This window comes from Anomaloglossus baeobatrachus, chromosome 7, assembly GCF_048569485.1.
Source record: "Anomaloglossus baeobatrachus isolate aAnoBae1 chromosome 7, aAnoBae1.hap1, whole genome shotgun sequence".
NCBI classification, from domain to species: domain Eukaryota; kingdom Metazoa; phylum Chordata; class Amphibia; order Anura; family Aromobatidae; genus Anomaloglossus; species Anomaloglossus baeobatrachus.
The window spans coordinates 246,688,308-246,714,967 of record NC_134359.1 but is presented as its reverse complement, the minus strand read 5'-3'; the positions used below and the strand labels follow the sequence as shown (position 1 = coordinate 246,714,967).

The 26,660-nt window shown below is 53.9% G+C and overlaps 1 protein-coding gene across 1 annotated transcript in view; it reads left to right on the top strand.

Moving 5' to 3' along the window:
- Window positions 1–26,660, top strand: part of LOC142246681 (uncharacterized) — a 193,563-nt gene that overhangs the window by 157,631 nt on the left and 9,272 nt on the right. Inside the window, exon 5 of the mRNA XM_075319746.1 lies at window positions 19,945–20,034. Within this exon, the coding sequence (XP_075175861.1) occupies window positions 19,945–20,034 (90 nt within the window). The remainder of the gene's footprint in view (window positions 1–19,944; window positions 20,035–26,660) is intronic.

The following is a 26,660-nucleotide window of genomic DNA, read 5'->3' as shown; positions in this document are numbered from 1 at the left end:
AGCAGAAGGTGTCGCCCCTGACCCCGAGAAGATCACTGCCATCCAAGACTGGCCGAGGCCAACCACAGTGAGGGAAGTAAGGCAGTTTCTGGGTCTGGTAGGGTACTACCGTCGCTTCATCAAGGGGTACACGAAGATGGCTGCCCCCATGCAAGACCTCCTCGTGGGACAGACCAAAAGTGGTAGACCCCTCGGAGCCCCACTGGTGTGGGAAGGGAAACATGAGGAATCCTTCCGCCAGCTGAAAGCGGCCTTGACCGGAGAGGAGATCCTAGCATACCCGGATTACAGCCACCCATTCATCCTCTACACCGATGCCAGCAATGTGGGCTTGGGGGCAGTCCTATCCCAGGTCCAAGATGGGAAGGAAAAAGTGATTGCTTATGCTAGCCGAAAGCTCCGACCGACTGAAGGGAACCCTGAGAACTACAGCTCTTTCAAGCTTGAGCTCCTGGCGCTGGTGTGGGCTATCACCGAGCGGTTCCGCCATTACCTGGCCGCAGCGAAATTCACCGCTTTCACGGACAACAATCCGCTGACCCACCTGAACACGGCCAAGCTGGGCGCGTTGGAACAGTGGTGGGTGGCAAGGCTAGTCAACTATGATTTCACCATCAAATACAGCGCCGGCCGTGCCAACGTTAATGCTGATGCACTCTCTCGGATGCCCCACTTGTCGGAAGAAGGGTGCAAGGATGACGACCTCGAAGAGATCGAGTTGCCTGCATTTCACCAGCCGCCAACTGAGAAGGTGCATGTCCACCAACAACGGGTGAACCTGGACCCGCTGCCCAGTCAGGAGTGGCAGGAAGCTCAAGACCAGGCGCCCGCTGTCCGCCTAGTCAAGATCCTGGTGAAGCAAGGCGCTGCTGGGATAGACCCTGCCGCCCCGGCCGAAGCCCAACGCCTGTGGCGAGAACTGACCCGGCTGTACCTACACCAGGAAAAGTTGTACCATGAGCTGATCAACCCGAAGACTCATGAGAAAATCTGCCAGTTGGTGATTCCCCAAGCTAATGTACCCACCGTCCTACAAGCGTACCATGATGGTGCTGCACACTTCGGATGGAAGAAACTGGAGATGCTGTTGAGAGAGCGGTTCTATTGGAGTGGAATTTCAGGAATCTGTAGAGGCCTGGTGCCGAGAGTGTGGCCCTTTCACGCTGAGAAGGAAGGACGAGGCCAGCCAGAAGGCGCCCCTACACCCGATCGTTACACATCAACCGCTGGAGCTGGTCGCCCTGGACCATGTAAAGCTCACCCCCAGCCGAAGTGGGTACACCTACGCTCTAACCATTGTAGACCACTATTCAAGGTTCATGGTGGTTGTCCCAGTCAAAGACCTAACTGGCCGTACCGCCGCTAGAGCATTCCAGGCTTATTTCTGCCGACCACATGGATACCCTGAGAAGGTGCTTACTGACCAAGGCCGGGCCTTTGAGGCGGAGGTGTTCCATGAATTTTGTCAGTTGTACGGCTGCAAGAAGATCCGGACCACGCCTTACCATGCCCAAACCAACGGCATGTGTGAAAAGATGAACCACCTGGTCCTGGGCCTCCTCAAGACGTTGCCGCTAGAAGAGCGGAACCTGTGGCCGGAGAAGCTACCTGACTTGGTCGATATGTACAACAATATCCCTTCCAGCTCAACGAAATGCACCCCAGCATACCTGATGAGGGCTCGCCCCGGCCGGCTACCGGTGGATCTGGACATGGGATTGGAAGCCCCAGAAGCACTCCCTTCGACAGCTGAATGGGAAACTCGGCGGAGGGTGCAATACCGACAGATTCAGGAATATGTTGAGAAGAACTTGAGTCGGAGTCGGGAACAACAGGAGCAGCGCTTCAACCAGAAGGCGTCTGCTGGCCCTTTCCAGCCTGGGGATGTAGTGCTGAAGCGGAAGAGGAGGACCCACAAGCTGGATGATCAATGGGAAAAAACATATGTCATACAGCCCACAGGATGGGAAGATGGGAAGGCCTACCAGATCAGTCGTGACCAAGGGGGCACTTTGGCCACGGTTTCACGGGACCATCTAAAGAGGTGCCCACCAGCATTGAGGGCAGCAGCTGAAGTTCCGGTTCCTACACCGGCGGAGAAGGCAAAAGAGGTAATCCACACCGTGATGGGTGACTTCCCAGCGGACTGGCCTACACAGAACGGCGCGGTGATTTTTCCAGTGATACTGTTCCCACAACCCGTGGATGAGGAAATGATGGAAGTGGTCAACCGTGAGCCAGTGCCAGTGCCCACGGATGAACCTGCACCCAGCTACCCTATGCCTCCGCCTGCCCCACACGATAGCAGGGAAGTGGAACTGATCGTTCCCTCTCCCCCGCTGCCTGTCACCACTGACACCGGACCCCGGAGGTCCACTCGTCCCAACCTAGGTAGACCCCCACTTAGGTACAGGGAAACTACTATTTAGAGGGGGGGGAAACTTTGTGTGTGTTGAAAATACCGTTTAAAAGTTTTGAAAATGAAAAGAATGATACCGTGAAAGTTACCTGATTTACTGCTGATTTGAACCGGTCGTTGCCGGCAACTGGTCCCCGTTGGAACCCCCTTTACAATTTTGCATAAGGAGTTTATGAACAAGCCCGAGAACTAGCAGGGCAAACACAAACTTGTGGCCTGTAAATAAAAATCTGTTTTTGGCTTTACCGTGACCGCCTCCGGAGAGGCAGATTGGAGGAAGGGCCCGCAGTGGAGTAGGCTGGGGCCCAGCCACCACCGGAACCGGTGGCGATTCTCTGGAGGGGTTCAGGAGTCCCCATGGACGCGGGTCCCCTGAAAAGGACAGAACCCGCTCTGGCAGCTTGTGCAGGACTGGGGTCAAGGGGTGCTGCCTGTTTGCTTAGGGGCAGCATCAGGACCAGGTTGCTTGGGTGGGAGAGAGCGGAAGCCGTACCGTTAGTAACGTTAAGTAAGAGTACCTCCCGATGTGGGAAGATGTTATTTTATTTGTAATGTTTAACCGTTTTTTCTATTTTTCAGTTGTGAAAATAAAACCGGTGATGGACGGGCAGCCTGCGGACGGTCTGCATTTAACTAAGGGGGAATGTGGCGCCCTGGACCAGCCAGGGGCCACAGAGAACAACACCAACACAGCCCACACTCCCGGCAGGCACACCAAGGTCAGACACAAAACCCTTGTTGCCTTCCTCCAGGGGCTGATGTCCACACCAGGGGGTGGAGCCAGGCGGTTGGTCTCCACCCACCGAGGAGTTCACAGTCCTGGAGGAAGGAAAAGATTCAGTTAGAGTTTGGAAGTGAAAGTGAGCAGAAGGAAGTAGCAGTAGAGCAGACTGAGGTTGGTCCGGGTGTGTGGCCCGGACGGAGCAGCAAGGTTGGCAGACGGTGGTGACCATCTGCAGGAGTGGCCTATCGGAGTTTACCGTAAGGACCGTGGACGGGCGGTGGCCCGGCGGTACCGGACCGGTACACAAAGAGAAGTCAGCACCATCTGGCAGGGGCTTACGGACCTCGGCAAGGCTAGGAGTCGCCGTGAATTTGCTAAATCCGTTAGCGAAGGGAACCTCCTGGGTTTCCCAGCAGCCAAGTCCCGACAGAAGGCAACAGTCCGACCAGGAGAGGGAGACACCGCCACCGCCAAGGCAACCGTTTCCCAGGGCCAGAGCCTGCGGGCAAAAGGGGCTCCTCCGGCCCATATCCAAGCCGGGGAGCGGGTTACCGGTGGGAACCCATCGGAACTAAACAGTACACAGGTGCAGGGAAAGGCAGTCACCATCAACCTGCCGGGAGGAAACACCGCAGCCGTCTGTGGGACCCGTCCATCCAGCCGTGTGTGTTACCGAGAACTGTGTCCTCATCATTGGCTGAGTGAGTACCACCGTGCCGTGCGGCACAGCGCTGCCCCCGCGACCCTGCACCTCACCAGGCCCCGTAACCCGCCTGCCATCATCCCTACCTACCCCATCACCGGGCCCCGGGACAACCAACCCCCCTACCCACGTAGGGGAGAACTAACATCGAAGCTGCTCCCTGTCACCGCTCCCGGGATCCCCGTCCAGAGCAGCGGTGGTGTCACCAATATCACCACAACCGTGGGTGGCGTCACGAACAATATCTAAAATCCCCCACAATCAACCCCCCTTTTCACTCACGGGCGAGGAACGCCGCTCGAGTCCCCGGGATCCGGCCCACCGCTCGAGCCACCACCGAGCAGCAGCAGCAGCAGACGGACCCGAGCAGTGGGAGAGTGCAGCGTCTCCTCCTCCACCCGCGACATATTGCCTAGTGACAAATGTAGTAAAATTTAAAGGGGTTGTCCACTATTTGGACAGTCCCTTCTCATTTCCCTTATTCACCCCCGTAAAAATAAATAAGCCTATACTCACCTCCAGTGCAGCCGCGGTTCCAGCTATGTCTGAAGTGGCATTCCTGTGTCCTATGTGACATTGTTATGACAGGAGAGCCCCGCGACCAATCAACCAGCTTCCTTCTCCTCACCTTCGGACATTTGAGCAGGAAGTCAGTGTCGCGGGCGGGGAGGAGGGTGTCAACGCTGCGCTCTCCCACTGCTCGGGTCCAGCCGCCGCTGCTCTGCGGCTACTGCTGCTGCTCGGTGGCTCGAGCGATGGGCCGGATCCCGGGGACTCGAGCAGCGCTCCTCGCCCGTGAGTCAAAGGGGTGTTGATTTGTGGTGGGGAATTTGATTAATGTCCGTGACGCCACCCACGGTTGTGGTGATTGTGTGGACACCACCGCTGCTCTGTCTGGGGATCCCGGGAGTGGTGGTATGGAGCAGCTAGATGTTGGTTTGCCCCTCCGTGGGTAGGGGGTTTGGTGGTCCCGGGGCCCGATGACGGGGGTTAGGGTGATGGACAGGCGGGTTATGGGGCCTGTGGAGGTGCAGGGACGCAGGGGCAGCGCTGTGCCGCACGGCACGGAGGTACTCACTCAGCCCAAGGATGATGACACAGTTCACGGTAAACAAACGGCTGGTTGGACGGGTCCCTCGGACGGCTACGGTGCTGATGTTCCCTGCAGTTAGCGGTGACGGTCACTTCCCTGCACCTAAGTACTGTTCTTTGGTAGCGATGGATTCCCACCGGTAACCCGCTCCCCAGCTTGGATATGAGCCGGAGGAGCCCCTCTCTTGCCCGCAGGCGCTGGCCCTGGGAAACTGGTGCCTTGGCGGTGGCGGTGTCTCCCCTTCACGGTCGGACTGTTGCCTTCAATCGGGACTTTGCTGCTGGGAGACCCGGAGGTCCCCTTCACTGACGGATTTGGCAAATTATGGCGACTCCAAGCCTTGCCGGGATCCGAAAGGCCCCTGCCACTGGTGCTGGCTTCTCTTTGTATACCGCTCCGGTACCGCCGGGCCACCACCCGTCCACGGTCCTTTCGGCAACCTCCGATCAGCCTCTCCTGCAGACGGTCACCGCCGTCTGCCAACCTTGCTGTCTCAGTCCGGGGTACACACCCGGACCAACTTCAGGCTTTCAAACTGTCACTTTCTCTGTCACTACTCTCACTGTCCTCCTTCTCCTTCCTCTCACTTTGAACTCTCCACTGTTTACTCCTTCACTCTAGCCCTGCCTGAGCTAAACTGCCTGGTTTTCCCGCCTCCAGAGCTGTGAACTCCTCGGTGGGCGGAGCCAACCGCCTGGCCCACCCCTGGTGTGAACATCAGCCCCTGGAGGAAGGCAACAAGGATTTGTGTTTTGACCTTGGTGTTCCTGCAGGGAATGTGGGGTGTGTGTGGTGTTGTGACCTGTGACCCCTGGCTTGCCCAGGGCGTCACATTCCCCCTTAGCAAAACACAGACCATCCTGGGGCTGCCCGTCCAACACCAGTTTTATTTTCCTTTTTTTTTTTTTTTCTGAAAGATAAAAAACGGTAACACATACAAGTATATTAACATCATCCCACAACGGGAGGCACTTTTCTTAAACGTTATGGTAACAAACGGTTGCAGCTGCCGCTCTCTCCCACCCAAGTAACCTGGCCCTGATGCTGCCCCTAAGAAACAGGCAGCACCCCTTGACCCCAGTCCTGAACCAAGTTACCCGAGCGGGATCTGTCCTTCCCCTCCAGAGGGTAGCCACCTTATTTTCACAACTGAACAATAGAAAAAACGGTTAAACATTACAATTAAAATAACATCTTCCCACATCGGGAGGTACTCTTACTTAACGTTACTAACGGTACGGATTCCGCTCTCTCCCACCCAAGCAACCTGGTCCTGATGCTGCCCCTAAGCAAACAGGCAGCACCCCTTGACCCCAGTCCTGCACAAGCTGCCAGAGCTGGTTCTGTCCTTTTCAGGGGACCCGCGTCCATGGGGACTCCTGAACCCCTCCAGAGAATCGCCACCGGTTCCGGTGGTGGCTGGGCCCCAGCCTGCTCTACTGCGGGCCCTCCCTCCAATTTGCCTCTCTGGAGGCGGTACGGTGGCAGTTGCAACGAAAACATATTTTCAAGCCACTAACGTTTGTGGTTGCCCTGCAAGTTCACGGGCTTGTCCATAGGAGTTCCTATGCAAAACAACTTCAATCGGTCCCCACGGGGACAACGGTGCTGGCAACGGCCGGTAGCAAATCACAGCAGTAGACAATCAGGTGACTTTTCGGTTATCACACATTTTCATTTTTCATCTTTTGCAAACTTTACAAACTTTTGAACAAATGCACACACTTCTAAAGAACGGTTTCCCTGTACCTAAGTGGGGGTCTACCTAGGTTGGGACGAGTGGACCTCCGGAGTCCGGTGTCAGTGGTGGCAGGCAGCGGGGGAGAGGTAACAATCGGTTCCTCTTCCCTGCTAATGTGTGGGGCAGGCGGAGGCATAGGGGAGTTGGGCACAGGTTCATCCCTGGGCACTGGCACTGGCTTTGGCTCACGGTTGACTACCTCTATCACTTCTTCATCCACGGGTTGTGGGAACAGTATCACTGGAAGAATCACCGCGCCATTCTGTGTAGGCCAGTCCGCCGGGAAGTCACCCATCACGGTGTGGATTACCTCTTCTGCTTTCTCTGCGGGTGGAGGAACCGGTACTTCAGCTATTGTTCTCAATGCTGGTGGGCACCTTTTCAGATGGTCCCGGGAAACTGTAGCTAAAGTGCCCCCTTGGTCACAACTGATTTGGTAAGCCTTCCCATTTTCCCATCCTGTGGGCTGGATGACGTATGGGGTTTGTTCCCACTGATCATCCAGCTTGTGGGTTTTCCTCTTCCGTTTCAGCACTACATCTCCAGGCTGGAAAGGGCCAGCAGACGCCTTCTGATTGAAGCGCCGCTCCTGCTGGTCTCGACTCCGACTTAAGTTCTTCTCCACATACTCTTGAATCTGTCAGTACTGAACCTTCCGCCGGGTGTCCCATTCAGCCGTCGAGGGGAGTGTCTCTGGGGCTTCCAGTCCCATTTCCAGATCCACCGGCAGTCGGCCGGGGCGAGCCCTCATCAGATATGCTGGGGTGCACTTCGTTGAGCTGGATGGGATATTGTTATACATATCGACCAAGTCAGGCAGCTTCTCCGGCCACAGGTTCCGCTCCTCTAGCGGCAACGTCTTGAGGAGGCCAAGGACCAAATGGTTCATCTTCTCACACATACCGTTGGTTTGGGCATGGTAAGGCGTGGTCCGGATCTTCTTGCAGCCGTACAGCTGACAGAACTCATGGAACACCTCTGCTTCAAAGGCTGGTCCTTGGTCAGTGAGCACCTTCTCAGGGTATTCATGTGGTCGACAGAAGTAAGCTTGGAACGCTCTAGCAGCGGTACGGCCGGTTAGGTCTTTGACCGGGACAACCACCATGAATCTTGAATAATGATCCACTATGGTGAGAGCGTAAGTGTACCCACTTCGGCTGGAGGTGAGCTTCACATGGTCCAGGGCGACCAGCTCCAGCGGTTGATGTGTAACAATCGGGTGCAGGGGTGCCTTCTGGCTGGCCTCGTCCTTCCTTCTCAGTGTACATGGGCCACACTCTCGGCACCAGGCCTCCACAGACTCCCGCATCCCACTCCAATAGAACCGCTACCTCAGCAGCATTTCCAATTTCTTCCATCCAAAGTGTCCGGCACCATCGTGGTACGCTTGTAGAATGGTGGACACATTAGCTTGGGGAATCACCAACTGGCGGATTTTCTCATGAGTCTTTGGGTTAACCAGCTCATGGTACAACTTCCCTTGGTGTAGATGCAGCCGGGTCCGTTCTTTCCACAGGCGTTGGGCTTCAGCTGGGGCGGCAGGGTCTATTCCAGCAGCGCCTTGCTCCACCAGAGTTTTGACTAGGCGGACAGCGGGCGCCTGGTTTTGAGCTTCCTGCCACTCCTGGCTGGGCAGTGGATCCAGGTTCACCCGTTGTTGGTGGACATGTACCTTCTCAGTTGGTGGCTGGTGAAATGCAGGCAGCTCAATCTCCTCGAGGTCATCATCTTTGCACCCTTCTTCTGACAAGTGGGCCATCCGGGAGAGTGCATCAGCATTAACGTTGGCACGACCAGCCCTGTATTTGATTGTGAAGTCGTAGTTGGCTAGCCTGGCCTCCCACCGCTGTTCCAACGCACCCAATTTGGCCGTGTCTAGATGAGTTAACGGATTGTTATCCGTGAAAGCGGTGAATTTTGCTGCGGCCAAGTAATGGCGGAACCGCTCGGTAATAGCCCACACCAGCGCCAGGAGCTCCAGCTTGAAAGAGCTGTAATTTTCAGGGTTCCTTTCAGTCGGTGGAAGTTTTCGGCTAGCGTAGGCAATCACTTTTTCCTTCCCATCCTGGACCTGGGACAAGACGGCCCCCAAGCCCACATTGCTGGCATCGGTGTAGAGGATGAATGGGTGGCTATAATCAGGGTAAGCCAGGATCTCTTCTCCGGTCAAGGCCGCTTTCAGCTGACGGAAAGATTCCTCATGCTTCTCCTCCCACACCAGTGGGGCGCCGATGGGTCTACCACCCTTGGTCTGTCCCACGAGGAGGTCTTGCATGGGGGCAGCCATCTTCGTGTATCCCTTGATGAAGCGACGGTAGTACCCCACCAGACCCAGGAACTGCCTTACTTCCCTCACGGTGGGTGGCCTCGGCCAATCTTGGATGGCAGTGATCTTCTCGGGGTCGGGGGCGACACCTTCTGCTCCCACCACATGCCCCAGATACTGCACCCTGGGTTTCAGCAGATGACACTTGGAGGGCTTCAACTTCATCCCATATTTGGCAAGGGACGCGAACACCTCGGCTAGGTGTTCCAGATGGGCTTCATACGTCTGTGAATACACAATTACATCATCCAGATACAACAGGACGGTTTCAAAATTCAAGTGCCCCAAACAGCACTCCATCAGCCGTTGGAAGGTACCCGGGGCATTGCACAGCCCAAACGGCATACTGTTGAATTCACAGAGTCCCATAGGAGTGGTAAAGGCAGTTTTCTCTCGGTCTTCGGGCGCTACGGCCACCTGCCAGTACCCACTGGTGAGGTCAAGGGTGGAGAAGTAGTTGGCGGTTCTCAGCGCGGACAAGGACTCCTCAATACGGGGCAGAGGGTAGGCATCCTTATGTGTTATCTGGTTAATCTTCCGGTAATCCACGCACATCCGCATGGTGCCGTCTTTCTTCTTAACCAGTACCAACGGGGCGGCCCAGGGACTACAGCTGTCCCTGATAACCCCTGCCTCCCTCATATTCCTCAACATGTCTTTGGCGCACTGGTAGTGTGCAGGGGGAATGGGCCTGTACCTCTCCTTGATAGGGGGGTGTTCACCGGTAGGGATATGATGTTGGACCCCTTTAATCTGACCAAAGTCTAGGGGATGTTTGCTAAAAACTTGCTCATACTCCCTTACCACCCTGTATACCCCTTCTTTGTGATGTGTAGGGGTTTCGTCAGTGCCCACGTGTAACTGTTGGTGCCACCCCTCTAACTCTCCTTGGGGCGGGTGAGTGTTGGCAGTGGGCAGTGAGACTGGAGGAGTTGCGTCATGGATGTTGTGGGGATCTAGGGTGAGCAGCTTAGCAAGGGTAGCATACCGGGGAAGCCTGACTTCTTCCTCCCCACAGTTCAGCACCCTCACGGGCACTCTCCCCTTTTTTACATCCACCACCCCTCGGGCTGCCATTACTGTGGGCCAGTGCTCAGAGGGCATGGGCTCTATCATGGCAAGGTAATCACGCCCCTGAGGCCCTACTGCTGCTCTACACCAAATCATCATCTCACTCCTGGGGGGCACAGTCAACGGGGCGGCATCCATCACTCTCACTCCACCAATCTCCCCTCCTGTTGATTTTACATGCTGGCGGTACATCAAGGCTCGGATCTCACGCTGCACAGCTCTCTGTCGGCTCCCCGCCGCCGTGGCGGCCAACTGCTGCAGTAGGGCCAATACATCACTCATACAGTGTTCCATCACATTGGTTCCCAGCACTATCTTCGGGTTATGATCACTGGGTTCATTCATGATCACAATCATACCCTGGTGTTGCAGTTCAGTTGCCCCACTGTCATGGCCACTTGTTTATACCCCACTTGGGTCAATGGGAGTCCATTAGCAGCGATTAGTGTTATACTAGTATCTGGGGGAGCCAGCTCGTCTGTCCCCCAATACCGTTGGTACAATGTGTATGGTATGGTGGTTACCTGCGATCTAGTGTCCAAGAGAGCCATCACCGGTACGCCGTCCACAGCTACAGGGATGATGGGCCGGGCCCCGATATACCGGTCCCGCCAGTCTGGGGGGCCACGGGGTTCTACTCCTGAGGATTGGCCCGTGGCCCCAGGGGTTGCTCGTTTAACGGGCACTGTCGGTAGTAATGGCCAGGCTTGCTGCACTTGTAGCAGGTTGGAAACCTGTTCCGCGAGTTGTTAGCACCTCTCCGCTGCATCCAGGGAACATCCTCAGGACTGTCGGCGAGCTGTATCTTGGCTGGAGGCTGGGATCTGGTTAGAGGTTGGAGTGCGGCGAGAATCTTGGCGAGGTCTCCATCCATGCGACGGACCTGGGCAGCCAATTCTTCCACCGTGCTGCTTGGAGATGAAGGTACTGGAGAGGCTGGTAGGGCAGGGGCCACAAGGACGGGGGCCGTCTCGACTGGCCACGGGGCTGGTTTCACGACTTCTGCAGCTGGGGGTTGCAGAGCTTTAATGGCCCGTTCTTTTAACACTGCAAAGTCCACGTCAGGGTGTTCTAGGGCCCACAGCCAGAGCTGTTTGCGGTCCTCAGAGGCTCTCATCCCCTGCACAAATTGCTCTACTAACATTTTGTTGCTGTCCGCCTCATTGATGGTGTCCACCCGCTTCAGTGTGCGGAGGGCGGTTTGCAGACGTAAAGCGTAGTCCCGAATGCTGTCCACAGACCGTTGCCGGCATTGGTAAAACTGCATCCTCAGCTCAGCTTCGGTACGGGTCTCAAAAGCAGTCTGTAATTTCTCAAAGATGGTGGCTACAGAGAACCGGTCCCCCTCGGCCCAGGTTTACGCCTCCTGCTCAGCCGCGCCGGTTAGCTGGCCCAGCACTACCGCTGCACGTTGCTTATCAGTCAGGGGGTATAATTCCAGGAGCGGGTTAAGCTTTTTCCGGAAAGCCTGTAACGCATCAGGCTTCCCGTCGTACTGCGGTAGCCAGGTCGCTCCGGGCACATAGGGCAAGGAGAACGGCATTACCTGAGCGAGAGCTGGGGCCGCGGCACCCCCCGCCAGCGCGGCCGGGACCTGGGCAGGCCCATTCCCATCCACGGGTGCCACTGCGGCTGCGACCGCCGCTCCTCCAGCAGCTCCATCGGGCGCAGACATCTTGTTTCCGTCCCCCTTAGCCTCTTTCTGGCTCCTCCTCTATCGGGGCGGGGTTTTGGCCTTCGCGCCTCTACTACTCGAGGAGACGCTCGAGCGGGAACTTTTCGCGCCAAAGATGGCGGCTTCTGAAATTTTCTGGCCGGACACCTCCGGCGGTAACAAGACGCACCTCTACCAGACGGCAGAGCGGTAAGATCCTGTTCGTGACGCCAAGTTGTCGCGGACGGGGAGGAGGGTGTCAACGCTGCGCTCTCCCACTGCTCGGGTCCGGCCGCCGCTGCTCTGCGGCTACTGCTGCTGCTCGGTGGCTCGAGCGATGGGCCGGATCCCGGGGACTCGAGCGGCGCTCCTCGCCCGTGAGTCAAAGGGGTGTTGATTTGTGGTGGGGGATTTGATTAATGTCCGTGACGCCACCCACGGTTGTGGTGATTGTGTGGACACCACCGCTGCTCTGTCTGGGGATCCCGGGAGTGGTGGTATGGAGCAGCTAGATGTTGGTTTGCCCCTCCGTGGGTAGGGGGTTTGGTGGTCCCGGGGCCCGATGACGGGGGTTAGGGTGATGGACAGGCGGGTTATGGGGCCTGTGGAGGTGCAGGGACGCAGGGGCAGCGCTGTGCCGCACGGCACGGAGGTACTCACTCAGCCCAAGGATGATGACACAGTTCACGGTAAACAAACGGCTGGTTGGACGGGTCCCTCGGACGGCTACGGTGCTGATGTTCCCTGCAGTTAGCGGTGACGGTCACTTCCCTGCACCTAAGTACTGTTCTTTGGTAGCGATGGATTCCCACCGGTAACCCGCTCCCCAGCTTGGATATGAGCCGGAGGAGCCCCTCTCTTGCCCGCAGGCGCTGGCCCTGGGAAACTGGTGCCTTGGCGGTGGCGGTGTCTCCCCTTCACGGTCGGACTGTTGCCTTCAATCGGGACTTTGCTGCTGGGAGACCCGGAGGTCCCCTTCACTGACGGATTTGGCAAATTATGGCGACTCCAAGCCTTGCTGGGATCCGAAAGGCCCCTGCCACTGGTGCTGGCTTCTCTTTGTATACCGCTCCGGTACCGCCGGGCCACCACCCGTCCACGGTCCTTTCGGCAACCTCCGATCAGCCTCTCCTGCAGACGGTCACCGCCGTCTGCCAACCTTGCTGTCTCAGTCCGGGGCACACACCCGGACCAACTTCAGGCTTTCAAACTGTCACTTTCTCTGTCACTACTCTCACTGTCCTCCTTCTCCTTCCTCTCAGTTTGAACTCTCCACTGTTTATTCCTTCACTCTAGCCCTGCCTGAGCTAAACTGCCTGGTTTACCCGCCTCCAGAGCTGTGAACTCCTCGGTGGGCGGAGCCAACTGCCTGGCCCACCCCCTGGTGTGAACATCAGCCCCTGGAGGAAGGCAACAAGGATTTGTGTTTTGACCTTGGTGTTCCTGCAGGGAATGTGGGGTGCGTGTGGTGTTGTGACCTGTGACCCCTGGCTTGCCCAGGGCGTCACATTAGTACTGCGCTCACACCCTGCTTAAATGTCTGAAAGCGGAAAAAGAAACGACAGGCGCTGATTTGATCGTGGGGCTCACATGTCATAAAAATGTCATGTGGCGTCAGACATTACTGGAACCGTGGCCTCATCGGAGGTGAGTAAAGGCTTATTTATTTTTACGTATGTAAACAAGGGGAATGAGAAAGGGTTGGCCAAATAGTGGAGAACCCCTTTAAAATATGGAAAGAAAGAATGTCTTGTGCCTAATCCAAATGTTTCTTTTACGTCAAATAGGATGAGAGTCAATGATCACACGGTATTCCCAGTTCCAGTTTATCATAATATTTCATTAATACAGATGACTGTAAGATATGAACAAGAAATAAAGTCAATACCATAATTCACAGTACCAGTGCCACCAGTAACTGTGGATGTGCATCTACACAGCATATAACTCAAATTATTATTATTATTTTTTATTTATAGAGCACCATTGATTCCATGGTGCTGTACATGAGAAGGGGGTTACATACAGAATACATATAAAAGTTATAGTAGACAGACTAGTACAGAGGGAAGAGGGCCCTGTCCTTGCGAGCTTACATACTAAAGGATTTTGGGGAGGAGACAGTAGGTGGGGTGTAGGTTGGGCGGCAGCTCCGCACGGTGGTGGGGCAGCAGCTCCGCACGGTGGTGGGGCGGCAGCTCCGCACGGTGGTGGGGAGGAAGCTCCGCACGGTAGTGGGGCAGTGGGGTCATTGAAGGCTATAGGCATTTCTGATGAGTTTTTAAGTTCCGTTTGAAGTAGTGTAGTAGATAGTCTGACGTGTTGATGCAGCGAGTTCCAGGAGACTGGGGATGCTCGGGAGAAGTCTTGGAGGCGGTTGCATGAGGAGCGAATGAGAGAGGAGGAGAGAAGGAGATCTTGGGAGGACCGGAGATTACGTTTTGGAGTGTAGCGAGAGATTAGTTCAGAGATATACGGAGGAGACAGATTATGGATGGCTTTGTAGGTCTGTGTTATGTCTGCTTTACACGCTTCAATAAATCTTTCAATCCATCGTCGGGGTCAAGTTGTAAGTGACGCACATCCTGCATCGTTCGTGACGTATTTGCGTGTGACACCTACGTGCGATCAAGATTGACCGAAAATACGGTGATCGCATACACGTCGTTTATTCCTCATACATACGTTTTGTTGTATGAACCTAGTCAATTGAAACGTGTGACATCCCTCATACGATTTTGATGTCTGAGGCTATGTGCGCAGGTGTGCGCTCTGCACCGCAGCTAAAAAAAGGTCCGCTTCAGAGCGCAGCTGTAAAGCTGCGTTCTGAAGCGCCTCACAATGTCTGTCATTCACTAATCTCTGTCAGTCGGTCACTATCTCTGTCCCTGTCTCTCTGTCCATGTCGGTCTATCCCTCTGCCCCCCTCTCTCATATACTCACCGATCCCCGATCCCCGGCGCGGCACTGCACGGCATTCACACTGCTCCGGCGGCTTTTACTATTTTGAAAATGCCGGCCGCTCATTAAACAATCTCGTATTCCCTGCTTACCCTGCCCACCGGCGCCTATGATTGGTTGCAGTGAGACACGACCCCAAACTGAGTGACAGCTGTCTCACTGCACCCAATCACAGCAGCCGGTGGGCGTCTCTATACTGTGCAGTGAAATAAATAATTAAATAATTTAAAAAAACGGCGTGCGGTCCCCCCCAATTTTAAAACCAGCCAGATAAAGCCATACGACTGAAGGCTGGTATTCTCAGGATGGGGAGCTCCACGTTATGGGGAGCCTCCCAGCCTAACAATATCAGCCAACAGCCGCCCAGAATTGCCGCATACAATAGATGCGACAGTTCTGGGACTGTACCCGGCTCTTCCCGATTTGCCCTGGTGCGTTGGCAAATCGGGGTAATAAGGAGTTATTGGCAGCCCATAGCTGCCAATAAGTCCTAGATTAATCATGTCAGGCGTCTCCCCGAGATTCCTTCCATGATTAATCTGTAAGTGACAGTAAATAAACACACACACCCGAAAAAATCCTTTATTAGAAATAAAAAACACAAATACATTCCCTGGTCACCAATTTAATAATCCCGAAAAAGCCCTCCATGTCCGGCGTAATCCAGGATGCTCCAGCGTCGCTTCCAGCTCTGCTGCATGGAGGTGACCGGAGCTGCAGCAGACACCGCCACTCCTGTCACCTCCACGCAGCAACTGAGGTGAGTAGCGCGATCAGCTGAGCTGTCACTGAGGTTACCCGCGGCCACCGCTATATCCAGTGACAGTGGGGAACCTCAGTGACAGCTCAGCTGATCGCGCTATTGCCTTCATTAGCTGCGTGGAGGTGACAGGAGCGGCTGTGTCTGCTGCAGCTCCGGTCACCTCCATGCAGCAGAGCTGGAAGCGACGCTGGAGCATCCTGGATTACGCCGGACATGGAGGGCTTTTTCGGGATTATTAAATTGGTGACCAGGGAATGTATTTGTGTTTTTTATTTCTAATAAAGGATTTTTTCGTGTGTGTGTGTTTATTTCCTGTCACTTACAGATTAATCATGGAAGGAATCTCGGGGAGACGCCTGACATGATTAATCTAGGACTTATTGGCAGCTATGGGCTGCCATTAACTCCTTATTACCCCGATTTGCCAACGCACCAGGGCAAATCGGGAAGAGCCGGGTACAGTCCCAGAACTGTCGCATCTATTGTATGCGGCAATTCTGGGCGGCTGTTGGCTGATATTGTTAGGCTGGGAGGCTCCCCATAACGTGGAGCTCCCCATCCTGAGAATACCAGCCTTCAGCTGTATGGCTTTATCTGGCTGGTTTTAAAATTGGGGGGGACCGCACGCCGTTTTTTTTAATTATTTAATTATTTATTTCACTGCACAGTATAGAGACGCCCACCGGCTGCTGTGATTGGGTGCAGTGTGACACCTGTCACTCAGCGTGGGGTCGTGTCTCACTGCAACCAATCATAGGCGCCGGTGGGCGGGGTAAGCAGGGAATACGAGATTGTTTAATGAGCGGCCGGCATTTTCAAAATAGTAAAAGCCGCCGGAGCAGTGTGAATGCCGTGCAGTGCCGCGCCGGGGATCGGTGAGTATATGAGAGAGGGCTGCTCAATTCAGTTACTCAGGAGTTTAGCGGTCACCGGTGAGTCCTTCACGGGTGACCGCTAATCAGGACGCGACACAGACAGAGCCGCAGCATGGCAATGAAGTCGGGTGAAGTTAACCCGACTTCATTCTGATCGTGCGGTTCTGTCTGTGTCTGCTGTCATCTGCCATTCAGCTCTGCTACATGGCTGTCTGTGTCTGCTGTCAGCGGCCATGTAGCAGAGCTGAATGGCAGATGACATAGTAAAAACGCATCCCTACACATTACACACGCTTGGCAAGTCAATAAATAAAAAAAAAAAGGGTGCCCAATGCATATGTCACAGAACACATGATCTAAAGGATCGCACACAAAATTGATCAATTTAACATAGACTACTAACGCACGTGTGACAACAAATGAACGACCTACGTGCAATCTCATTAGATCACATATGCGATCTGGGCGTGTCACATCGCATACGAGATCGCACACCTAATTGTAAGGTGTAAAGCTGGCTTTAGTAGTTTGAATTGGATACGATGGAAGATTGGGAGCCAATGGAGGGATTTGCAGAGAGGAGAAGTGGGGTGATATTGAGGAGAGAGGTGGATCATTCGGGTAACAGAATTAAGGATGGACTGGAGAGGGGCGAGCGTTTAGGCAGGGAGACCACAGAGGAGGATGTTGCAGTAGTCGAGGCGGGAGATTATAAGAGCATGTGTGACGCCCTGGCAAAATCAGGTAGTCACAAATAGGCCCATGCATAACACCGTTCCCTCATTAGGAAACACACAGCCGACCAGAAACCCTAGTCACCCCCCCTTAGGGACAGACAGGCACACCAGTGGGCGTGACCAGGCGGTTGGGACACGCCCACCCAGGAGACTAGATGGCCCAGGGCGGGAAAAAGAGCAGTTAAGCTTTAGAGTTCAGTTTGAAGAGGGGTGTGGGCTGGAGCTAAGTGTAGCTCCAGCAGGAAGTTCAAGTTGAACGGTACCAGGGTAGGAGCCCTGGTGCCACTGGCTAGGAGGCAGACGGTGGTTTACGTCAGCAGGAGACGGGAAGACGGCTCGGTGGAACCGAGGTGGACCGGTACAGGGTCGTAGCCCGCCGGTTCCGACACGGGGAACCGACCCGGAAACCATAACACAAAGGGGGGTACTCGGACCCAGAAGCCAGGAACAAGAAACAAGTGGAACTGGTTAATTAACCGATTGAGGCCAGGGCTAGAGGTCCTGTCCCACCCAAAGTACCTCATAGAAGACAACAGCCCACCGACTAGGGATAAGAGGTCAACCGCCAGGGCCGATAGATCCCACGGGCCAGCGTCTGCGGGCAAGGCTCCTTAGGCCACATCCAGCCATGAGCAGACTCCTACGTTTCAAACTGGGAAGTCATTTCTACTTAAAAACAGTGCAGGAAAAGGATAGAGACCACCAGCCGGGTGGGGGACCAGAACGAAACTAGCCGCGTCACCGGCCACCACCACCTTGGTTTACCAGAGACTCTTGTGTTTTTATGAACAGTGCATACACCAGCACCCCCTGCGGTTGTCATCTCCCCTGCACTAGAGACACTGGGTCCCGGGGCCACCATCCCTACCCACGGAGGGGTTAACAACTTGCTGCACAACATCTCCCCCGGGTGCCCCATAACAGCAGCGGTTGTGTCCCACCTCACCACACAACATGGGTGGCGTCACGAACTTATGTGACGCCCTGGCGACCCAGGTAGTCACAAATAGGGCCCCGCATAACACCAGTCCCTCACTAGGCAACACACAGCCACACCTGGGAGTTCAGTCACCCCTCCAGAGCTTGGTAGACACACCAGGGGGCGGAACCAGGCGGTTGGAAGACGCCCACTGAGGAGTCCTAGACAGCCTGGGGCGGGAAAGTGTCAGTTGTTCAGAGTTGAGATGTGTTTAGAGAAGTGAGAGTTTAGTTGCAGTGGAGGTGGAGAGGTCAGGCCTGTGCCTCAGGCCTGAAGCTACCTGACAGGTGTCAGGGTAGGAGCCCTGGTACTTTTGGCTGACAGGCAGACGGTGGCCCCATCTGCAGGAGATGGTGAAGTGGAACTGTGGCAGACCGGGACAGGGGGAGGCCCGCCGGTACCAAACAGGGGAACTGATCCGGAAGCCGGAGCACCAGAGGGGGTACTCAGACCCTGAAGCTAGGTCCAGAAGCTACTGGGTGCTAGCTAATTTACTGATTGAGGTCTGGACTTTAGGTTCTTTCCCACCCAAAGTCCCTAATAGAAGACAACAGCCCAACAAGGGGGATAAGCAGCCACCGCCAAGGCTCAGAGATCCCACGGGCCAGCGTCTGCGGGCAAGAGCTCCTCCAACTTCCAATAGCCGGAGAGCGGACTCCTGAAGTTGCAAGCACAGGCAGTCCACCATCTTACAAGGGTGCAGGAGAAAGACGGAGACCACCAGCCTGGCGGGGGAACCTGAACGCAGCGGGCACCGACCACCATCTTTTTAGTTTACCAGAGACTTGTGTGCATTTCTAAGAGTGAGTACACCAACACCCTGCGGTCGCCCATCTCCCTGCATCACAAAACCCAACAGGTCCCGGGGCCACCATCCCTGCCCACGGAGGGGTTAACAACTTGCTGCACAACATCTTCCCGAGGTGTCCCGACACAGCAGCGGTGGTGTCCAATCTCACCACACACCGTGGGTGGCGTCACGAACTGTCTACGGCTCAGCCCGGAAATATACGTCCCTATCCAAACATCCCCCTTTTATTCGGAGTGTCTGCAGGACCCCCGGGTCTGGAGACCATCGAGCCACTCACCAGATGATCCGGATCCCAGTGGCAGCGGCAGGCTGCCGGCACGGGGGCGGCACATTTACTATGGCCTAGCCCGTACATCTACGTCCCCCCCATTTTATTCGGCGTGTCCGCGAGACGCCCAGGCCGGAGACCCTCGAGCCACCACCCCTGAAGGCCTGGATCCGAGCAGCGTCGGCTGCTGGCACAGGGGCAGCACACATGCACTAGCATTTTTGTAGATTGAGAATTGTGGAAAGGACGGAAAATCCACATGAGGCAAAATAATAAAAAAGCAACAAATAACTGCAGGAATAAAAAGAAAAAAAAAAACAAAAAAACATTCTGCCGGGATTTAGTATATAATACAACACAACATCAGCTGCTACAAGTAACTTTCAAAGGATTTCTTCTTCTACAGACTTTAATTGTGCTATTTGGAGTATTTCTATTGTATCCACTTTGAGGCGTTAGAATCCATGGTATACTGGAAAATGTAACCTCTCTGATGGTCATTCATTCTGCAAAGGGGGATTTGTAAGATTTGCCTATTTAACATGTATGAAATCTATCTATAGTGTATAATATATAACTGAATGTAGGACACAGTGGAAAATCAAGGATATAGCCACAAGGTCTGAATGTGGTTTCTATAGCCACTAGGCCTTGGTCAATTTCCTTAACTTACCAAATGGTAATCTGAATGCTCCATATGAATGCTTGTAGCATCTTAAAGTACAAAGGCTCCTGAGTCCACAAGAAATTCCCATTGTATTCCATTCATTAGGGGGTGATAGCACCCTTCCATGGTGTCTCCATGTCATTTAAATACAGGGTCAACAGAGAATAATCAGCATTTCATTATCCTTCAACAGCAGATTGTAGGGAAAGAACAGATTGATGAATACAGTTCTTTGTCACAAGGTGAGACATGGTGTCTCCAGGTTGGTGGGGGAGATGTACAGCTGATGTCACAGATGGGGTATAAAATCCCAAACCTGACACAGGAGGAGGAGAGAGGAAAGGAAGGAGAGAAGAAGACATCTCCAGAGAGGAGCCACAGCAGAGGAATCCCTGGAAAGGAGAGAAGGAACTTAGCTCTGGCCGGTAACTATATCAATGGTTCTCCATCATTGCTAATCATTGGGTTTAGAGTATTGTGATTGGTGATTATTTTGTTATTGGTCATTATTTTGTGATTTGTTTTATCAATTTTATTCTGCACCTTAGATTTGGGATATAATATAATTTATTTTTATACACTTTTGTTGCTGAGCTTTCCCCTAGAATCTACATAGGGATATTCCTGTTGTGTGATATTTTTATCGTGTGATATTGGTGTTGTCACTAACAATATTTTGTGATGTTATTGTTCATTATCTTTGTCATTAGATATTGATATTGTTTGTGATAATGGTATTTCTTACAGGGGTTCAGTACTGTATTTTTTATTTATTGTAGGCTAAAACTTTAATATTGTTGCCTATGGAAGCTTAGAGAGTAGGTGGTACATTGTACATGTGACTTGTGTATGGCCTGCGGGCAGTGAGTGCATTGTGTGTGCGGCAATGGAACTTAAAGGGGTTGTGCCACAATACAATATAGTGTTACTGCTGCAGATATCTTTAAATAGTTTTGTCATTTACATGTATTAAAAATGATGCCCCATATAAAAGATATGAACTAATGAGGTTTAATATGGCGCCCCCTAGTGTTAGTACTACTGGCCGCTCTGTCCGTCCTGCTAGCGCTCTTCTACAGGCCGAGTATGCGCAGTTGCTTCTCTCCCTGTGAAATGGCCACCTACGCTATGTATCCCTCCGCAGGTCAGCCAGCCGGATCCCACCCAGCTACACTAAAGCAGCACCGGTATGTGGCCTAGGCTGGGAGCGTCTGAGGTGACTGGATATGAATGACGCCCCCAGCACATCACCAGGGCAGGACGTCTCCCCTGTCACCTGCAGCCATGATAAAGATTACACCCTTCAGCCAAGCATCTTTGAGGTAGGAGATGAATCAGGGCAGCGGCTTCCTTGTCCTCTGCTGCTGGCTGTTCAGAGCGCAGTAATTGTGAGGAGTTTGTCCTGTGATTGCTGCACTGTGCATAGGCAGTGACAATGATCTAGGCCGTGCTATGCAGCAGTCATATGACAAACTCCTCCCAGCTACAGGGCTCTGCACTGCCAGCAGTGAGTGAGAGGACAGCTGATCCCTGCTGCACTGATTCAGCTCCCACATGTCCCTGCCTCTCCCACTGGTAACTGGCTATCTTCATGTCTCCTGGCCTCTCCTCCCAGTGTCCTCTGCTCTTCAGGTCCTGGCCTATCCTCCCAGTGTCCTCTGCTCCCCAGGTCCTGGCCTCTTCTCCCAGTGTCCTCTGCTCCCCAGGTCCTGGCCTCTTCTCCCAGTGTCCTCTGCTCCCCAGGTCCTGGCCTCTTCTCCCAGTGTCCTCTGCTCCCCAGGTCCTGGCCTCTCCTCCCAGTGTCCTCTGCTCCCCAGGTCCTGGCCTCTCCTCCCAGTGTCCTCTGCTCCCCAGGTCCTGGCCTCTCCTCCCAGTGTCCTCTGCTCCCCAGGTCCTGGCCTCTCCTCCCAGTGTCCTCTGCTCCCCAGATCCTAGCCTCTCCTCCCAGTGTCCTCTGCTCCCCAGGTCCTGGCCTCTCCTCCCAGTGTCCTCTGCTCCACAGGTCCTGGCCTCTCCTCCCAGTGTTCTCTTCTCCCCAGGTCCTGGCCTCTCCTCCTCTCTTCTTGGAGCCGGCAGCAGATGCAGGGAACAGGTAGCAGCTCCTTTCTCTGTTGCTACTGACAGTACAGAGTGCAGCAGTTGTGATGAGTTCCTCCTCTCACTATTGTACTACCAGATCCTGCTTCATTACACTGCTCTGTCCCTGCCAGTGCATAGTGCAGCAGTCAGAGGAGAAAGTCATCCCAACTTCTGCATTCAGAACACACACAATGGCCCTCAGTGCTTTACGGTCTGCACCTCCTATCTATACTCCCTGTTAGGCTTCCCACAGTTTCTGTTCTCTTTCACTTTCAGTTTTGTGATAATGAAGACAGACTTTCTGTGAGGGTTTTGTCCAGTTTAAAAAAAAAAAGTGTCCATTAAAAAAACAAACACTAATATTGTAATAAACATTACATTTTTACTAAAGCTGGTTAAACTCGCAAAAAAACCTGATCGGCGGGTCCCTGCTCACTTAAAAATTAAACCCGATCCACTTCGGAATCCGGTAACCATATAAGTTTATGGGGACCAGAATCCAGAGATTAAAAACGTTGATGGAAGGGATGGGGGGTAGGAACGCACGCGGTGTACTTGTCGCGGGCGGGGAGGGGACGCCGCTGCTTCGCTCACCACGCTCGGGTCCGGCGCTGCTGCTGCTCGGTGGCTCGAGCGGTGGGCCGGATCCGGGACTCGAGCGGCGCTCCTCACCCGTGAGTGAAAGGGGTGGTTTGTTGGTGTTTGGGATGTCTGTTTGTGACGCCACCCACGGTGTGTGGTGAGGTTGGGGCACCACCGCTGCTCTGTACGGGGATCCCGGGAGCGATGACAGGGAGCAGCTGGGATGTTTTCCTCCCCTCCGTGGGTAGGGGGATTTTGGTAGTCCCGGGGCCCGGTGTTATTGTCTGTTTGGTGGATTGCAGGGCTTGGCCAGGTGCAGGGTCGCAGGGCAGCGCAGTGCCAGATGGCACGGTGGTACTTACTCAGCCAGTAACGCACATGGAGTCTCTGGTAAAACAAACGGCTGGATGGACGAGTCCCACAGACGGCTGCGGCGGTCACTCCCGGTCGGTTGGCGGTAACGGTCTCTCCCTGCACCGGTGTTATGTTCTCGGCCTCGATGGCTTCCCACCGGTAACCCGCTCCCCAGCGGTGTGTTGGCTAAGGGAGCCCCTTTTGTTGCCCGCAGGCTCTGGCCCTGGGAGCTCTAGCTCTGGCGGTAGCTTTATCTCCCTCACGGTTTGGACGGTTGCCTTCAGTCGGGTCTTTATTGCTGGGAAACCCCGGAGGTTCCCGTCGCTGACGGATTTGACCGGTTTAATGGCGACTCCTAGCCTGGTCGGGGTCCGTAGGCCCTGCCGGATGGTGCTGGCTTCTCTTCGCTCCCCGGTCCGGTACCGGCGGGCCACCTCCCGTCCCCAGTCCTTACGGTTGTGAATCAATCTGCCTCTCCTGCAGACGGTCACCACCATCTGCCAACCTTGCTGTAGGTGCCCGGGCCACGTACCCGGACACGGTCAGTCTGCTCTTCCACTACTACTTCCTTCAACTTCCAAAACTGAACTCCTCCTTTTTCTGCCTCCAGGACTGTGAACTCCTCAGTGGGAGGAGCCAACCGCCTGGCTCCGCCCCACCTGGTGTGGACATCAGCCCCTGGAGGGAGGCAACAAGGATTTTGTGTGTGCGGCTGATGTGCCTAACCGGGGTGTGGGGTGTGTTGTTGCAGTACCTGTGATGTCCTGGCTTGTCCAGGGCGCCATATACTCACCGAGGCTGTGTCATGGCGGCAAACTTTTTCCGGGTCACGCTTTCCCTTCCGGAGCCGGCAATTCAATATTCACTGCTTTGCCCGCCCACCGGCGCATGTAATTGGTTTCAGTTAGACATGCCTCTACCCTGAGTGTCAGCGTGTCAGCTGACTGCAACCAATCACAGGCGCTAGGACGGCCAGTGGGTGGGGAAAGCAGTGCAAGTGTCAAGGGGTCAGTATGGTAAACGTTCATGTACATAGAAACACATGTGGCCCGCTCCTGTCAGAAGAGTGTGCGGCTGTGCCGGGTGATGTGATGTCAGACTCGTGCGAGTCTGGCATGACATCACTCGGTATGGCCTGCCACTCTCTTAACATGAGCGTACATGTACATAGAAATATATGCAGCCTGCTCCTAAGTCCGGCTGTGTCAAGTGATGTGATGCGAGACTCGCGCAAGTCCCTTACAAGTGTGATGCCAGCTTAAGATAAACTGCATACTGCTTTTTTTAATTTATTTGAAAAACAACTACGTGCGGTCCCCCCCAATTTTGATACCCAGCCAAGATAAAGCCAGCTGGGGGCTGGTATTCTCAACCCGCAGCCACTCAGTATTGCCGCATCCATTAGATGTGAAAATCCCGGTGCTTTACCAGCTCTCCCCAAATTGACCTGGTGCAGTGGCAATCGGGTTAATAGCAGGGGTTAATAACAGCGCACAGCTGCTACCAAACCCTAGGTTAGGGATGGCACAGGCATCTGTGAGATACCTGCATCACTAACCTGTCAATGAAAGTAAATAAGTATAAACACAAAGAAAAAATCCTTTATTTGGAATAAAATACAAAAACACACCCTCCTTCACCACTTTATTAACCCGCTAAACATCCCTCCAGGTCCGGCGTAATCCAGACGAGATCCCACGCCACTTCCACCTCTGCAACATCTCACAGTGTGCGGCCTTAGAGCATGACCGCCGGCTGTGAGTGTAGACAATGACTGAGCCGCAATGAGCGGTGACTGCAGGCAGATACTGCCACAGGCTGGGGTGCGTCTGACTGTAACCAATCACAGATGACAGGACGGCTGGTTGGTGGGCGGGGAAAGCACGAAAAGCTGTGTGTATGCAATAAACCTATTGAGCAGTACAGGAAGTGAATGCGCGAGCCGGAAGCAGTTTGCCGCCATGACACCAAATGTCTGTAAGTATAAAACTCTCCCTTAATTTTTGTTTTCTTCCCTTTAATTTCCTCAGTGCCGAATCCGGATTGTACACCAGAATCCCGGGCCTGGGTCCAGAACCCGGGCATCTTTTAAACCGCGCGGATCTGAACTTTTACAGTCCGGGTCCACTTAGCGCTAATTTTTGCATGCTTTTTCTAACCTTAACTAGTGTTAGGATGAGGATTATGATTAGGGATGGAGTGGACTTGCCAACCCCATTGCTTTCTTTAGCTCCCAAGTACGCACATCAAGCTAAAGTGTATAGCAGCACAGAGACCCGTTGGAATCAGAGACCGGCAGCTGTCGTCAACGTGCCTGTGACTGGGGGTGCATGGCAATGAAGTCATATGCCATGACGTGCAAGCCAATGTCAGCTGCTGGCTCCAGCGCCGGCTGTACAAGAGGATGCCGCACAACAGGAGAGTAGAGGGAGGTGAGTAGAATGTTTGTTTTGTTATGCAGAGACAGAATGGCGACTAAATATACCTGGAAGGGGCCCAGGATGAGGTCATAAATAGCAGGATGGGGGACATATTTACCATGATGGAGGACATATATACCAGGATGCGGATATATATACCAGGAAGGGGCCCAGGATAAGGACATACCTACCAGTATAGGGGACTTATATACTACTAGGGTGGGGCCCAGGATGAGGATATATATACCAGGATGGGGGACATGTATACCAGGATGGAGAACATATACACAAGGATGAGGACATCTATATCAGGTAGGGGCACACGATAATGGGATACATATATACCAGAATGGAATATATATATACTAGGATGGGAGACATATATCCCATGATAAGGAACATATATAGCAGGATGGGGGCATCTATACCAGGATGGAGACATATTTACCAGGAAGGAGCCCAGGATGGGGGGCATTAGTACAGGGTGGGGGACAACACATATGTCTTTATAGGATTTTGAACAGTATAAGAGTCCATACATCTAACCAACATGCATGGGGCCAAAACCAGTTGCAAAACTCGCACTGCGGCCCATCTTATTCTAGTTTTGCCAGTGCCCATACACACTAGACTAAGGTCAACCACACAGGTATTGGGGGATTATCTGACAGGCTAATGTGTACGGGGGCATCGTGACTCCCTCCTGACAAATTATAAAGCCCAGTCAGAGACCATGATTTTGGCTATATACTATAATACTGTTGGAATTGCAGCATATAGCACAAGTGGGTGCTTGCTAGTCAGTATGGACTGACTAAGGGGTACTTTGCACACGACATCGCAGGTGCGATGTCGGTGGGGTCATGTCGAAAGTGACGCACTTCCTGCGTCGCTCTCGACATCGTAGTGTGTAAATCCTAGATGATACGATTAACGAGCGCAAAAGCGTCGTAATCGTATCATCGGTGTAGCGTCGGCGAATTCCATAATTATGCTGACGCGACAGTCCGATGTTGTTCCTCACTCCTGCAGCAGCACACATCGCTGTGTGTGAAGTCGCAGGAGCAAGGAACATCTCCTACCTCCTTCACCGCGGCTCCCGTAGGATATGCAGAAGGAAGGAGGTGGCCGGGATGTTTACATCCCGCTCATCTCCGCCCCTCCGCTCCTATTGGCCGCCTGCCGTGTGACGTCGCAGTGACGCCGCACGACCCGCCCCCTTAAGAAGGAGGCAGTTCGCCGGCCAGAGCGACGTCGCACAGCAGGTGAGTGCATGTGAAGCTGCCGTAGCGATAATATTCGCTACGGCACCTATCACAATGATATCGCAGCTGCGACCGGGGCGGGGACTATCGCGCTCAGCATCGCAGCATCGGCTTGCGATGTCGTAGTGTGCAAAGTACCCCTAATTATCGTGAATAAGCAATCCAATA